This window comes from Gigantopelta aegis, chromosome 10 (assembly GCF_016097555.1).
Source record: "Gigantopelta aegis isolate Gae_Host chromosome 10, Gae_host_genome, whole genome shotgun sequence".
Lineage (NCBI taxonomy): Eukaryota > Metazoa > Mollusca > Gastropoda > Neomphalida > Peltospiridae > Gigantopelta > Gigantopelta aegis.
Genome location: NC_054708.1, coordinates 69,693,156 through 69,708,241, shown reverse-complemented (window position 1 = coordinate 69,708,241; position 15,086 = coordinate 69,693,156). Strand labels below are relative to the sequence as shown.

The 15,086-nt window shown below is 38.1% G+C and overlaps 1 protein-coding gene across 3 annotated transcripts in view; it reads left to right on the top strand.

Moving 5' to 3' along the window:
• The first annotated feature begins 12,387 nt into the window (after positions 1 to 12,387).
• Positions 12,388 to 15,086, top strand: part of LOC121382956 (protein FAM204A-like) — a 70,710-nt gene continuing 68,011 nt past the window's right edge. For all 3 annotated transcript variants that reach the window (XM_041512646.1, XM_041512645.1, XM_041512647.1), the window contains exons 1-2: positions 12,388 to 12,732; positions 14,969 to 15,062. In XM_041512646.1, coding sequence (XP_041368580.1) covers positions 12,514 to 12,732; positions 14,969 to 15,062 — 313 coding nt within the window. In that variant the 5' untranslated portion in view covers positions 12,388 to 12,513. The remainder of the gene's footprint in view (positions 12,733 to 14,968; positions 15,063 to 15,086) is intronic.

The window sequence follows — 15,086 nt, the reverse complement described above, 5'->3', positions numbered from 1 at the left end:
CGGTCAGTCTAGGATCAATCCCTGTTAGTAGCCCATAGGCCTATTTCTCGTGCCAGCCAGTGCGCCATGATTGATGTATCAAAGGCTTGTCTGTGCATATAAAAAATCCCTTGCTACTAATGGAAAAAAAAAGTTTCCTTACTAAGGCTATGTGTAAAAATTTCCAAATGTTTGACGTTCAATAGCCGATAATTAGTAAATCAATGTGCTCTAATGGTGTTGTTAAACAAACAAACAAACTTTTTACAGAACATTTGAGAAAATGGAATAAAAATGAACACCAAGTTTGGTTTATCTACAAACCTGTAACACACTTAGATAAATTCACATTAGAGTTAATTAAGTCTGTGACATTTAATCGGGTAAATTAAAATACCCTTAAAAAGCAGACTAGAGCTCATCTCCATAACCGTTACTTCTCATGGGTACGTGTGTTTTTAAAAATAATGTGAAAAATTCATTTTGTAGTATTACAAATGCCCGGTGACCAGAAACATTTCAAATGTAAGGAATTTGACAATCTAAACAATAAAATGATAGTGATATGTGGTATCAATGATCAAAAACAGCTCTAATAATGAAAAATACGCCATAGTGTTTTAAAAACGTGGGTGAGTCACTTTTATTTTTTTTACGATTGTAATGAACCACGGAAACTGCACTTTTGCTATTACGTTTTGGCTTTATTATAAAAATACAAAGCTAACACACTGACACTATAATAAGGGTCAGAACACAGGTCTAATGTGCTCACACAGTCTGGTCCAAACATATCAAAGATGTTACGTACTAGCATTTAGAATAGGCCTACTAAACGATGTATTCACTTCCCTCAAACAGAGTGCGTGGTATATTGTAATAGTAGTATAGGTACGTGCATCGACCAATCAAAATGAATGACACAAACTATTTATTATTTTTATATAGCCCACGCCAGTATACTTTACACCCCAGAACCTGAGTATAGGCCTACTAATATATAATATATATTTTTTTTTTTTTTTTTTTTTTTTAAGGCAGACAAAAAAAAGAGTATTTTTAAACTAAAAAAGGCCCCGTACCTGTTATTGGGGGGGGGGGGGGGGGGGGGGGGGTCAAGAGCATGGCTGGATCCAGGGAATATTTTGCGGGTGGAAGGGAAGGGGACTAATGGGGAAAAGGGCACATGGACCAACTTGATCGTGATTAAAAGGGTATCCAATGGAAAAATAAAATAAAAGAGGCACTGGAATAATTTTTAGGGGATTGCCTGGTCCCCCCCCTCCCTTCCCTTGGATTAACCTTTGGGTTGTGTATAATAAAAAATTAAAATCTGGTTTGTGCCCTCCCACTATAGACATAGTGCACTACACTAAATTGTGCTCATTCATCCACCCACCCCACAAACACACACACACACACATACACACACCCACACACACACACATTTCAGATATTGTTCCTGTACGGACATGGTGATTCATTACATTTTGTTTCTTGTTGTTTTTTCTGGACATAACCTTCATTATTGCATATAACCCGAAAGTCCAGTGAAATCAATCAACTCTCCAATGAGCGTGACATGTTTATAAATAGTGTCATTCCAGCATGCCTTGTTGATAAGAGTAAGCAAACAGTTTCACAGTCTCTTAAAGGGCCAACAGAACATAATATTTATTTATACCTCCCAGGACTCCTCGTCACATTCAAATCAATTAAATAAATACATTCCTGGGGATGGTTCTGTTGTTCTGTGTGACTACAAACAACTGTAGGCCTAAACTAGCTTAGATCGTCGGTTGATATATATGTACTACTAGATATTTAATAAACTGAATTCCTTAGAGATAAATATTATTCGAATGTTCCTGCCTCGAGTGCATACTATAATATGTAAATAAAACAACATTAGACAATTGGAGGATGTAGCCAGATAACAAAGCAGATGGAACACAACACTGGCTTTAATCCAATATGCGTTACATACGTCAGACAATGATGCTCGTAGGCGTCGGGAATGCGATGGATGGGCAAGGGGCACCGACACCCAACTCTGAATATTATGCGCATCCCCTCAATTGTGAGGTGATTAATAGTGATTAATATGTAGCCCCCCACTCTACCCCGCATATACACACACATCCGCTCAACTACTTGTATTTTCAAGTATCCAACGCCTATAATGAATGATAATTTATTAAATTAACTTAAGCGAAGAGATAAGTGGCAGATTTAAAATGAAAAAAAGGGATAGGTTTTTTTCCCAAGGGATTGTCCTAAATGTGCTGCCATTGAAAGACGTTTTAGACTAGTAGAAGACTTATAAAATATTTTAATGACTATATCTACATACTAAATCTAGTTTCTTGTTTAGAATATCAGTGTCTGTATATATTCAATGTCTTCTGGTCGTTCTAATGTTTGTAAGTAACCCAAGCTGGATTTGGTCTCCCAGTAATTTCAACGTACGTACAAAATCTATACTAATATTTGCAAATCAAATCAATTTATTTTATGCAGAACAAATGTATTTAAAGGGACATTCTGAGTTTGCTGCAATTTTTACGATGTTGTCGACTAACAAAGACTTTTTGACGACTGTAATTACATATCAAATATATTTTTATGCATAAAATATTAGTGGCTGTATATTAAACGTGTTTCTGATCGTTCTAATATTTGTACTAGGTTAAATTTCATCTTATTTCCTAAAAAGGATTTTTTCGTACGTACGAAATTATTTGAAGACAAAATCCAGTTTGGGCTTCTTACAAATATTAAGACGACCAGAAACACATTGAAGATAATATTATCGACCCTGATATTCTAAACAAGAAAATATATTTAATATGTAAGTTTAATCGTAGAAATATTTTATTAGTCCGAAACATCTTACAATGCAGCAAACTCGGGAATGCCCTTTAATATAAAATGTTATTAATTAAAATGCTTATGTTAAACGTAACAAACTCAGAACAGTCTTTTTAATACATGTTCTGGGAGGAAATATTTTAAAATTAAATCATTTAGAGGTTTGAGGTGGGACGTAGCCCAATAGTAAAGCGCTTGCCTATTGCACAGTCGGTCTAGGGTCGATCCTCGCCGGTGGGTCCATTGGTATATCAAAGGCCGTGGTATCTGCTATCCTGTCTGTAGGATGGTACATACAAAAGATCCACTTGCTTCTGTTAGACTAACCAAATGTTTGATATCCAATATCCGATGATTAATAAATCAATGTGCTCTGGTGGTGTCGTTAAACAAACCTTTAACTTTCAGTTAGAGATTTAAATGCGTATAAATAAATTTGATTAATATTACATATATGCAATAGCAAAAACAAATAGATGCTAAAATAACATAGTCATAATTCAACAAATATTGGTTGATTGGAATTATTAACAACCGGTAAGCAAAATTTCATGTTTTCATATTTGACCAATTATTGATGGAATAGACATACACATAAACATATATTCTACAAAATGCAATACTGGTATATATTTAATCTGAACGACAAAATCATTGATGTATTTAAAATTGTATCTCAGCACAAAACAGAGTTTACGAACATTTTGACACGGTCGTGACTGTCCGTGACGTAGCCCAATGGTAAAGCGCTCGCCTGGTACGCTGTCGGTCTAGGATCGATCCCTGTCGATGGGTCCACTGGGTTATTTCTCGTTCCAGCCGGTGCGCCACGACTGGTATATCAAAGGCCGTGGTATGTGCTATCCTGTCTGTGGGATGGTTCATATAAAAGATCCCTTGCTACTGTAGCGGTTTTACTCTCTATGACTGTCAAAATTAGCAAATGTTTGACAGCCAATAGCCGATGATTAATAAATCAATGTGCTCTAGTGGTGTCGTTAAACAAAACAAAATTCTTCTTTTTTCTTCACAGTTTTTAAAGATGCCATGTCGTCTTTTCAGAATATAATGTTTTTAATTTGTAAACACTGAATTCAGTCTACACCAGTATTTGTGTTAAGGTCCATGCTTTTAAGTTTAAATACAAGACCAGATTCTACAAGTTTCCAGAAAGCACGGATCCAGAAACTGAACATGAAAATATCACGTTTTCTTCCAAAGTAAATATATCATGTACTATACAGGTGTCATGGTAAAGAAAAACCACACCTTATCTTTTTATTTCGGTGATCACGAATATATTGAAGTTAACATGTCTTGATAAACAGTCAAACATGGCAGCCAAAAATACGACCGGTATGGAAGTATTAATTTTATAAATGTTTATTATTATTATTTTTTTTTTTTTAAAAATAATAATTACAAGGCCTGTAGTCCCTGGGGTGGGAGAGAGGGTAAGAGGGCAGGGGTAAGAGGTAAGAGGGCAGGGGTAAGAGGGCAGGGGGCAGGGAGCGGTGACACAGTCTGTAATGAGAGTCACAAGCCACATTTTTATCTAGAGTAAATAAAAAACGTAAATTTTCGTCCTCAAGTGGGGGCATAGATCCCCTCCCCCTTCGGTTCCCGCGGGCCTAATTGTGCAGTATCCAGTGTTACGTAACATACGAAAGATAGTAAGCGTAGAAAAAATGCAAAAATGTTTACTGACAGCCACCAGTTAAAATAACAGGACAAAAAGAAATGTTTTTTTAACGACAGACTCAACAACATTTGACAATGGTTATATTATGACTTCGACCATATTGTCAAGGGCCACAGAGAAAATCAGAGAGGAAACCCGCTGGCGCCCCTGAATGAGGTACTTTTTTCAAATTAGCAGCAAATTATATTTTATACACATACCAGAGGTACATAAATACCGGCTATTGGATGTCAAACATTTTTTTTACCCATATTCTTAGAGGAAACCCGCGACGTTTCTGTATTAGCAACAAGGGATCTTTTATATGCACTTTACCACAGACGGAACAGCACATACCACGGCCTTTGATATACCAGTCGTTAGACACTGATTGGGACGGCGGAAAACCAATCGGAGAATGGATACACTGAGGTGGTTCGATCCTACGACTCAAGTAACTCACGCAAGCGCTCTGCCGACTGAGCTAGATTCTGCATGTATATATATTATATACTATTGCTAGAGCAGGTATTCCAGGGGTCTTAAATCCAAATGGCCCGACACCTGCACCATCGATTTCTATGAGCTCAGTTTATTCAAGATAGTATGAAGAGTTCTGTTCTCTTCTAACTGTTATGAAACATGTTAGTAATAAAAAGAGTGACGGATCCAGAGAGAGGTGTCAAGGGTCGCGTGACCCTCCCTTCCCGCCCGTTTGAAGTGCCCTTTTTAATTACTTTAAACAAAAAATTCAGCACCTACAATATGTACAACACTAAACTGCCCTGAAAACGCGTTCTCAAACATCTTTATTTCAAAGTCTTCCGGGGAGAATGTCTCTGAACCCCTTACAGATCTCGCTCCCTTTTTGGGAGCTAGACTCATTTGCGTTCGGCAAATTCAAGTTGCCTTTTTAGAAGTTTGTGACCCGCCCCTTTACAAAATCTGGATCCTCCCCTTTAAAAAGTCCCAATTCAATGAAGAACGACCAGTCAAAAAGTGGATTGTTTTCATTTTGGCTCTCTGACTGTTACGTGTATTTCAAGTGGTACCGCCCTTAATTATACATTAATTTTATATAACATAACAGTTGATAGTACTTTTAAAAACACATTCGCTTCAAAGACATAATAGCTGGTCGTTTATAAATGTCAAAGGGTACCGCCCTTAAACAACCATTCACTTCATGAAACATAATAGGTGACAGTTCACAATGACAAATGGTACGTCCCTTAAACATCCATTTGTTTCATTTCCTTTTGTGACAACCAAGGTTTACTTATACGTAATGGGTTCTTGCCCTCACGTACATGTTCCGTTGTTCACACTTCCGACATAAACAAATATAAAATAATCCACGAATATTGGTGTTTGCCAATTGGGTGCTTTCCGACTCGTGGCACTTAAAATCTTAATGCATCTCTTTAACTTGTCAAACAAGAGGCTGTCTATGTCATGTGCATTGTTTGCCTAGGTCTTCAAAAGCTGTGGCTAGACACACCGAGCTGGAAATTGCTTTCTCAAAGCGTCCAGCTACTGTTTGTATATAAATTGAAAATCAAAAGCCATTCAGTGCATGATGCGGGGAGGGATGCTGTTCAGTGGTTAGACAGCTCGCCTGAAGTATAATCTGTCGTAGAATCAAGCGTCTGTGTTGGGAGCATGCACTGCATTATTTTGTATTACAACCAGTGCTCCACGACAGGTATATCAGACGTGGTATATACTGTCCTGTGTCAAGGTGGTAAAGTGCATATAATAACACTCCAATATGGCGACAGTTAGTTATATCCCAACGATTGAAGCAAGCCTACTGTAGGCTGGACAGCCTCTGTCTTTCCATTAGGAATTGTTGCCATAGTTAAAGCAACACATGGTTTACCTCTAACCTCACCGCAAAGACATTCAAATAAAATATCTCAACAAACACTGGCTGAAGACACACACATACACACACACACACACACACACACACATATATATAGACACACACAGACTCACACATACACATACATACACACACGCACACACACACGCACACACGCACACACACACATACACCTCACACACACACACACACACACATATTTAGACACACACACGCACACATACACATACACACACAAACGCGCGCGCACACATACAGACACACACACACATACATACAAACACACACACACACACACACACACACACACACACACACACACACACATACCGTCTTTGGTGTTTATTCGACTGCAAATTATTTAAAATAACACAGTTAATGACATATCTAACATGCTAGTAGGAATCATTCCCCTGACATAGTAAACATGGATATAGTCTTGATCAATGAAACGAAAAATGTTATACACATGATATATTATTGAAAAGCTTAGAATTACATAGTGCATGCAATCTAATGTATATATTGTTTGTGACATTTCTGAATGGTAATTTATTGCTTTTGAATCCAGCCTGGTGTTGTTATAGTTTGTGCTGTGGCACAATGAATACAGGTTCTGCCAATATACCATGGCATATTGAACAGTTCATCTATTCCATGGGGAATCAATTTTGCAAAGATCATATTTTTCATAGACACCTGTGACGTTTATCACTTGGCACAGTTACCTGTAAACACAGGCGCATAACAATCTGTAGACAATATGTTCATAATAATCCATACAAATTATTCAGCAGGAACAGTATGGCAGCACTTATGCCCCGAACGTGGTAACTTGTCCGGTGATGGGTACAGTTTGTGTTGAGACAACTGCTGCATATCATCAGAGAAAAAAAAGGGGGGCCGGGCCACCTTTGAAATATGCCTGTCCGTCTTAAGAGGTTTATGCCGAGCCTTTGATCCGGCAGCAATGTGGCATGCGGTGGATGTGCCGCATGCTAAAGGTGCACGGCGAAACAACACCGGTTCGTGGGTCGCCGCCGTTTTACACCTGCGTTAAGCCAAATGTTTCCATAATTTATTGGCTGTTTTAATTCGTTGAGAGACTGTGTTTAGGTGTTAACCAGGTCCGAGAAAAGCAAATACAGTGGAAATGAAACGCGAAAAGACGAGGGTTTAAATGGAGTAATTGTTCTGAGCATACCGCAACCGCAAGTTATAATGCCAGTTAGAGAGTATTAAGCCTACGACCCCGTTCCACGAAACGATCTTAGCCCTAAGATCAGCTTATGTGCATAGCCACCTTATGTACTTAAGGTGATCGTAGCACTAAGATCGCTTCGTGGAACGGGTCCAGAGAACCTTAAAATCAATCAGTGTACACTTTGTTATAAAACTTCACGTTCCAAGGAAGGTATATTTTAAAAACAAAGATAATCGCTACATTTTATAGTATACCAAATAAAAATATATACAAAACAACATTACTGAGCCTATATATATATGACACATTGAGATCAATGAAAAGTTCCAGGCATAACATATTACGGCCATAATTTTGTTGCACTGAAGCCGGAATATTATGATTAAGGTTAGAGTCAGGTTTAGAGTTATGTTATTTTTTTTTTTAGTTTAGTTTTGCTTTGTTTGAATGATTTTTATTTTAGTTGGCAGCTATTTAAAATAATTAAAGTTAATATATATATATATTTTATGCGTAATTTGCACATTGCTAAATGGTAACTCTAAATAACGTAAATAATGTCCTAAATTTAATGCGCGAAAAAAAAATGGGTTAATTTATATATTTATATTTACATTAATTTTAATTTTAATTATTTTAAATAGCTGCCATGGAAGATAATTAACAAAATAAAATAAATAAATAAATAACAAATTAGAACATTTACCCGCCACCCAAAAACAACAACAACAAAACAAAAACCAATAACGACAAAAGAAACAAACAAGCAAAAACATATCCCTAGACCTATTGTATATACACACACACACGCACGCACGCACACCACACCACACACGCACGCACGCATACACAAACACACATCAACATGACAGTAACTAACCGATCCTGCAAATGGATTTTCCAGTTACCTATTAACTTTGATTACCATTACATATAATGGCTTCAATATTCTGAATGGGGATGGGAGACCAAAGTTGTATGTCCTTCTGTACTGTTATCCTTTACTTTGTAGGGCGGGATCAATAGTTCATAACCCAAGATACTAGGATTTGCCCTGTCCCAGTTAGTGCGCTATGAAAAGTAAAGTTTGTTTTATTTAACGACGCCACTAGAGCACATTGATTTGTTATCTTATCATCGGCTATTGGACGTCAAAAATATGGTCATTCTGACACTGTTTTTAGAGGAAACCCGCTGTCGCCACATAGGCTACTCTTTTTACGACAGGCAGCAAGGGATCTTTTATTTGCGCTTCCCACAGGCAGGATAGCACAAACCATGGACTTTGTTGAACCAGTTATGGATCACTGGTCGGTGCAAGTGGTTTACACCTATCCATTGAGCCTTGCGGAGCACTCACTCAGGGTTTGGAGTCGGTATCTGCATTAAAAATCCCATGCCTCGACTGGGATCCGAACCCAGTACCTACCAGCCTGTAGACCGATGGCTTGCCACGACGCCACCGAGGCCGGTAGTGTGCTATGAATGCTATATATCAAAGAGCATGGTATATACTGCCCACTCCGTGACAAAGAGCTAGCTTATAAAAAAAAAACAAATTGATGCAGGACCGTGTTTCAGCTCACATTACCTTAAAAATAATAATTTAAAAAAACAAAACAATCCAAACAACAACTTAAAGAGCCCCAATAAAGGCATATTTTTTATTAGATGTATGGCATAAAATAATGTTTATATTACTATATCCAATAGTTAATTATTAAAAAAAGGGACACGTTTTTTTATTTTTAAAAATTCTGAAACGTCTTGATGGAAAACTCTTGTGAGATGCGACTGCGTGGCATTATGTTAAGACACCAATTCTCTGCAGTTAAAAATGTGCCGAGGTGTCGTTAAAAATGTGCCGAGTAAACAGGTTACTTTCCTTTCCTTTGTATTCTAGATTTCCTAAACGAGTTACGCAAGTACTGATAAACCTAACTCAAAATTTTATAAACAAATTTAATTAAAAGTGAACTTTTATCTTCAAGCTTCATTTCCGGATTTTCCACGCGCGTGCTGCAAGTACCAATCAATCTATTAAATATATACACGCATTAGAACTAGATCGCTAATTTTATTAATATGTTTTCTAGTCCAAAAACCTATCAACAAGATCCCACGACCTTCTTTAATAGTAAACTTTCGTTCCTGTGGGACAGAATCAGACAGAATGGCACCTATATCTGAACATAACTGCCACCAAGTTGTTTCCCCTTCACTCTCAACTCCAAATTGATTGGTTGTCTCGAAGACGATACAAGTTTAATTCTTCCGGCTGCCACGATGGCACCACAACCCACCCAGGCAGTACTGGCAACAATATATACAGGGCCATTATGGGAAACACTGTGTTCATTAGGGCCCGCATGTTGCCTCTGTTTCCAATGATGTACGGCATCTGGTCTCTGTTCACAGGTACTTAAGCTGGCCAAGCCGTCATAAATCGAATCTATCAGTGAACATCACAAGACATCAGTCTTCACCATTAATGAAAAAAACAGCAACCCGACCCTTGTTCTAACATGGGTTAATAAGCATTAAAATTAAATACGGATTACAAAATATACATTAAAAAAAAGAAGAAAAAAGAAGAAGAGTTTGTGCCACAAAAATCGTATTTTTGCACAAGTCGGAGTCAAAATGATGTTTTGACAAAGTCGTTGCACTGCTTCCATGCATTACTGCCAAGTGTATAGTCAGTATGGTGACTGCCACACCCCAACAATCCATCCTTCCTACTTTGTCTGTAGAAAGCCATTATCTGATTCTCACAGGACTGGTTTAACAAATCTAATCATGATATAAGATAGAGCTCATTGGATATTTAAATAGTTGTGTTGTAAAAGCACTCATGAACCACCATTGAAACAATGATGATACCAAGTGTTCTCAAGGTGAACATATATTCTGTCTTACCGAATGTTTCAAACAGCCGGTAGCTGCTAAGTCCAACAGTGATCTTTTGAAAATAAGATGAAAAGAAAAAAACAACAACTATATAATCGTATATTAAAAGAAAGATATGGAAAAACAGATGGGCAAAAACAAACGCAACAATCACCCATATACCCAACAACAAAAATATTGCAAGATCAAAATAGGGACTTCAACACGAATTTGTGAAAACTAATTTTAATACCACCCACATCGCGTTCTTGTGGTTAATTATGTGAATTACTTTGTTGTTAAGCTTTGCGGTCAATCAGATCAAAGGTTAAGATAATTTATTAGATTACCGTGTATTTTAACCTGAATTAGGAATTACTTAACGTTGTACATGCATATAATTATTTGTTTCCTATAAAAACTCCATCTCCAGGCGCGTGTACAGGAGGAGGGTTTCGGGGGACGAACACGCCCCCTCCACTCAAGCAATTTTTTTTTTTTTTTCAATACATTTTCCTGGGAAGCATGACTCGGCCACCCCAATAAAGTTCGCTTGTTTCAGTCTAGACACCCTAACAACTGATTACCAGCACTTGATTTTCCATGGACATTAGGAGTACCAAAAACACACTAAATGCACAGGAATTAATATTCAGATTTTGTTTTTACAGCACGATCTTAAAGTTTTTGTCAATTAAGTACTAAACATTCTTTTTAGAGGACTATGCATTAAACATGTTTTAATTTTAATTTATTTTTTATTTAATAAGTGACACTGAGATGCTTTGTTTTTGTTTAGTTTTTTTGTTTAACGACACCACTAGAGCACACTGATTAATTAATCATCGGCTGTTGGATGTCAAACATTTGATAATTCTGACTCGTAGTCATCAGAGGAAACCCGCTACATTTGTTTCTAATGCAGCAAGGGATCTTTTATATGCACTTTCCCACAGACAGGAAAGCACATACATCTACCACTACCTTTGACCAGTTGTGGTGCACGGGTTGGAACGACAAAAAAAACCCAATGGATCCACCGAGGTGGTTCGATCCTGCGATGCAAGCACTTCAAGTGAGCACTCAACAGACTGTTTGTATTCTGGACAGTAGCCTATACTCTATGAGTCAATTTGATTGTGATCTATACCAGTGTAATTTGATTTCCATCAGACTGTCGCTGAGTGCTTCCAATGTATAAGTTTGTGTGTGGGAAGGTGCATTAAAAAGAATACGTTTCTTCTGCAGATTTCTTCTCACTATAGACATGTCACAATAAAGTTTGTTTTGTTTAGCAACATTAATTAATCAGCAGCTATCAGATGTCAAACATAGGTAATTTTGATATGTAGATTCTAGTCTAGGAGGCAACCCGCTACATGACCCCAAACTTGCCGAAGCCCCCCTCGCTACGCCACTGATCTTCAATGCGAATTCGGTGCTCAGAAAAAGAAAAGAAAAAAGAACACATATCGGGATGCAAACACGGTACCTACCAGCCTAAGTAAACAGGTATATGTCTTAGTAGTATAGTCGCAAAATTGATAACTGCCGAAGAATCTGTAATCGGCGAAGCTAATCCAAATCAGTACGACAAGGCATGCTATTGGCTCAATCTTTCGGGGGTTTTGCATCCTCAATGTCTCTATTGCTCAATTATATTGTCGGACGAACACGTTCTCATGACAAACTTACCTGAACTTTTAAGTAGATTGTGGCACGCATAGTACCGTACCCATATTTAGTCACTCAGCCAGCCACTCAATCAATCACATAATATTTTAGATAGACTCTACTAGACCCGTGCTTCTGGCTGAACTACTGTTTCTACTTTTGGTTGGATCTTTTGTGTTGCTAGAAGGAAAGTACAACACACAAAAGTGTAATGTCTGCGTCCATGAAATAAAAACAATCTAAAATGTTATGATTTTCACATTTCATTTAAGTCAAGTTAAGGACTTGTCAAGCAATGGCAATATTCTAACCAAAAAGGGCTTTTAGATGTATGCTCGAATTCCAGCTCCAGAATGCCTGTGTGACAATAAAAGTAATCAAAGTGACAGCAGTGATCACAATGACGGCAATGCCAACGACGGTAGTCGCCGTAATGCGACACCTTCACAGAGCAGTGACATTGTCGCCAGTGCTGACAAGAAACATGATGCAGTATCATCTCCAGGGTTATCGGCACCAAAAAATGTGCCAAAACATTTGTGGGAGGTAATTTCAAGTATGCATTAAAGTGGACCGCCTCATCGCCTCATCCCCTCACGCACTAGCTTGAGAGAGTGTCCTTAGAGTCTAGCCCTCCCCTGTTTTAGTGTTTATATCTTGTTGTGCATGGTCCAAGACAGGTCAGGTCAGGTCATAGGTTTTAACGTGCACATTCACAACATCCATTAGTTTCCCCCCGAAGCCCAGCATCTGACATTGTCAGTGATTTGAGTCATGGGCACAGGGGAGTGGGGGTAAATTTGAGGTGAGCAGAATTTTGAATATATGAGAATGGGCTACTTGTCAACTGCTGTGTGCACCATTCACCTACCTGGTATCAGAATGACCTGAAGTTCTGGAAGTGGATGGAACACAATTTTATCCTCATTGGTGAAGTCACCTATGATGTTCTTCCTCCAATTTGGCTTGATCTTGCCAATAGTCAGTTCCCAAGGGGAAGCTGTCTCTTCCTGTGGGTCCTCTTCCGATTTGTTGACTCTCCTCCTCTTGGGTTCCTTCTGGACTACTTTGTGTTCCCCCTTGAGAGGGGACAGAGGAGCATAGGTAGCAGATAGATCTGGGCTCACTGATACTTTGGCAATGATGACGTGGACTCTAGGTCCAGGAGCAACCACAGGTACTGGTACTGGCTTTGTAGGTGCTGTTGTCCTCTGTGCTTGTATCTGTTTGGGGGCGGCGATGCAGACGAGACGGCTGCCAGTAACTGAGCCACTGGCTTTGGTCCCCCCATGTACTGTCCTTGATGTTTTCTGTCTCTGTCTCAACTTCATCCTTCCTTTGTTCGGTACTCCTTGAAGACATTGGAGACTGTCATGCTGTTCCCTGATTGTGCAGTCTGGTACTCTAGCACTGGCCCGAAATCTTGTAATGCTCCCCCATGTAAGGGAGAAAGGGTTATGGTGAGCTGCTGCAGAGCTGAACCAAACCTTAACACAAAGATCTCGAGCTAGAATAATTTGTGATGTCCCTGACAACATGGTGATGGGGATGTAGCCCACTGGTAAAGCACTCACTTGATGCACAGTTGGTCTGGGATCGATCCTCATCAGTTGGGCCCATTGGGCTATTTCTCGTTCCAGCCAGTGCACCACTGACTGGTATATCAAAGGCCGTGGTATGTGCTACCCTCTCTGTGGGATGGTGTATATAAAAGATCCCATGGCAAGTTGCTACTAATGGGAAAATGTAGCAGGTTTCCTCTCTAAGACTGTCAAAGTTACCAAATGTTTGACATCCAGTAGCTGATGATTAATAAATCAGTGTGCTCTAGTGGTGTCATTAAACAAAACAAAACAAACCCTGACAACATGTAAACATGGGAGGTCTAGAGGACATCCCACCCTTATCAGATCTTCATTACCTTTACCTTTTGCGTCCCAAGTTATGTTGGGCATAGTGGCAGAAAAGTGTATCGTACTAAAAATTCAAATAATGGAGTGGAGGGGCAGATAAAAATCATAACAATTACTATTGACATCCCAAACTGTGTTCGGCTAATGACATAAATACAAATACGATATAGAAAGAATATAGTCAACATTTTTCAGTTATACTATGTGAAATATAAAGTAAAATATCTGTTACCCCCTATTGTTAGGGTTAGATTTAGGGTTAGTTCGGGGTTATGGTGAGGTTCCCTCTTTATACATGTATCAATATAATGGAGTAACAGACGGAAATCTTTCCAAATAAAATATATTCCATCAATTAACATAAAAAGTCAATGCGGACACAAAACAAATCCATTCTAGTATTTAAACAAAAGTGTAACACCCATCTAGTAAACAGCTAAATGTGTTGTGGATCTAACTGAGTTCAAGCACATGTTTGGAAAAATAATCTTTTTGCACATGCATGCGTGGATTGTCAAAGTTCAGGTCTTAAATTTGCATTTCTTTGGGTAGTTGTTATTAAACATAGTAATATAGGGTTCTTCAGTTGCTACAAATTGTACTTTATTCAAATTTCGTGCTAGGCAGAATAAATGTCAATGCTTCCAGATTAAAGTGACCACTGACCAAGGGGTTAAGAGGTGGTTACCTATATTTTGTGAAGTACATGTAAGTATAAAATTAGTTATCCATTATTAATGCCTGAATAAATACCTAAATTGATGAAAATTCCAAATTTAGGTATATCTGTAATTTAAAATATGTAAGGTATGAAATTAATGTCTGTATTTTATTTATAGTTTTAATAAAACCAAAAATTATTGTTACAGAAATTTCAGAAGTTGGAGAAGAGGACAGAAGAAGTAACTCGAAGAACTACACAGAGAAGAATTCAACATATTCAAAATGATATCATGAACAAAGGTATTTTTTTTATTAATTTGTTTC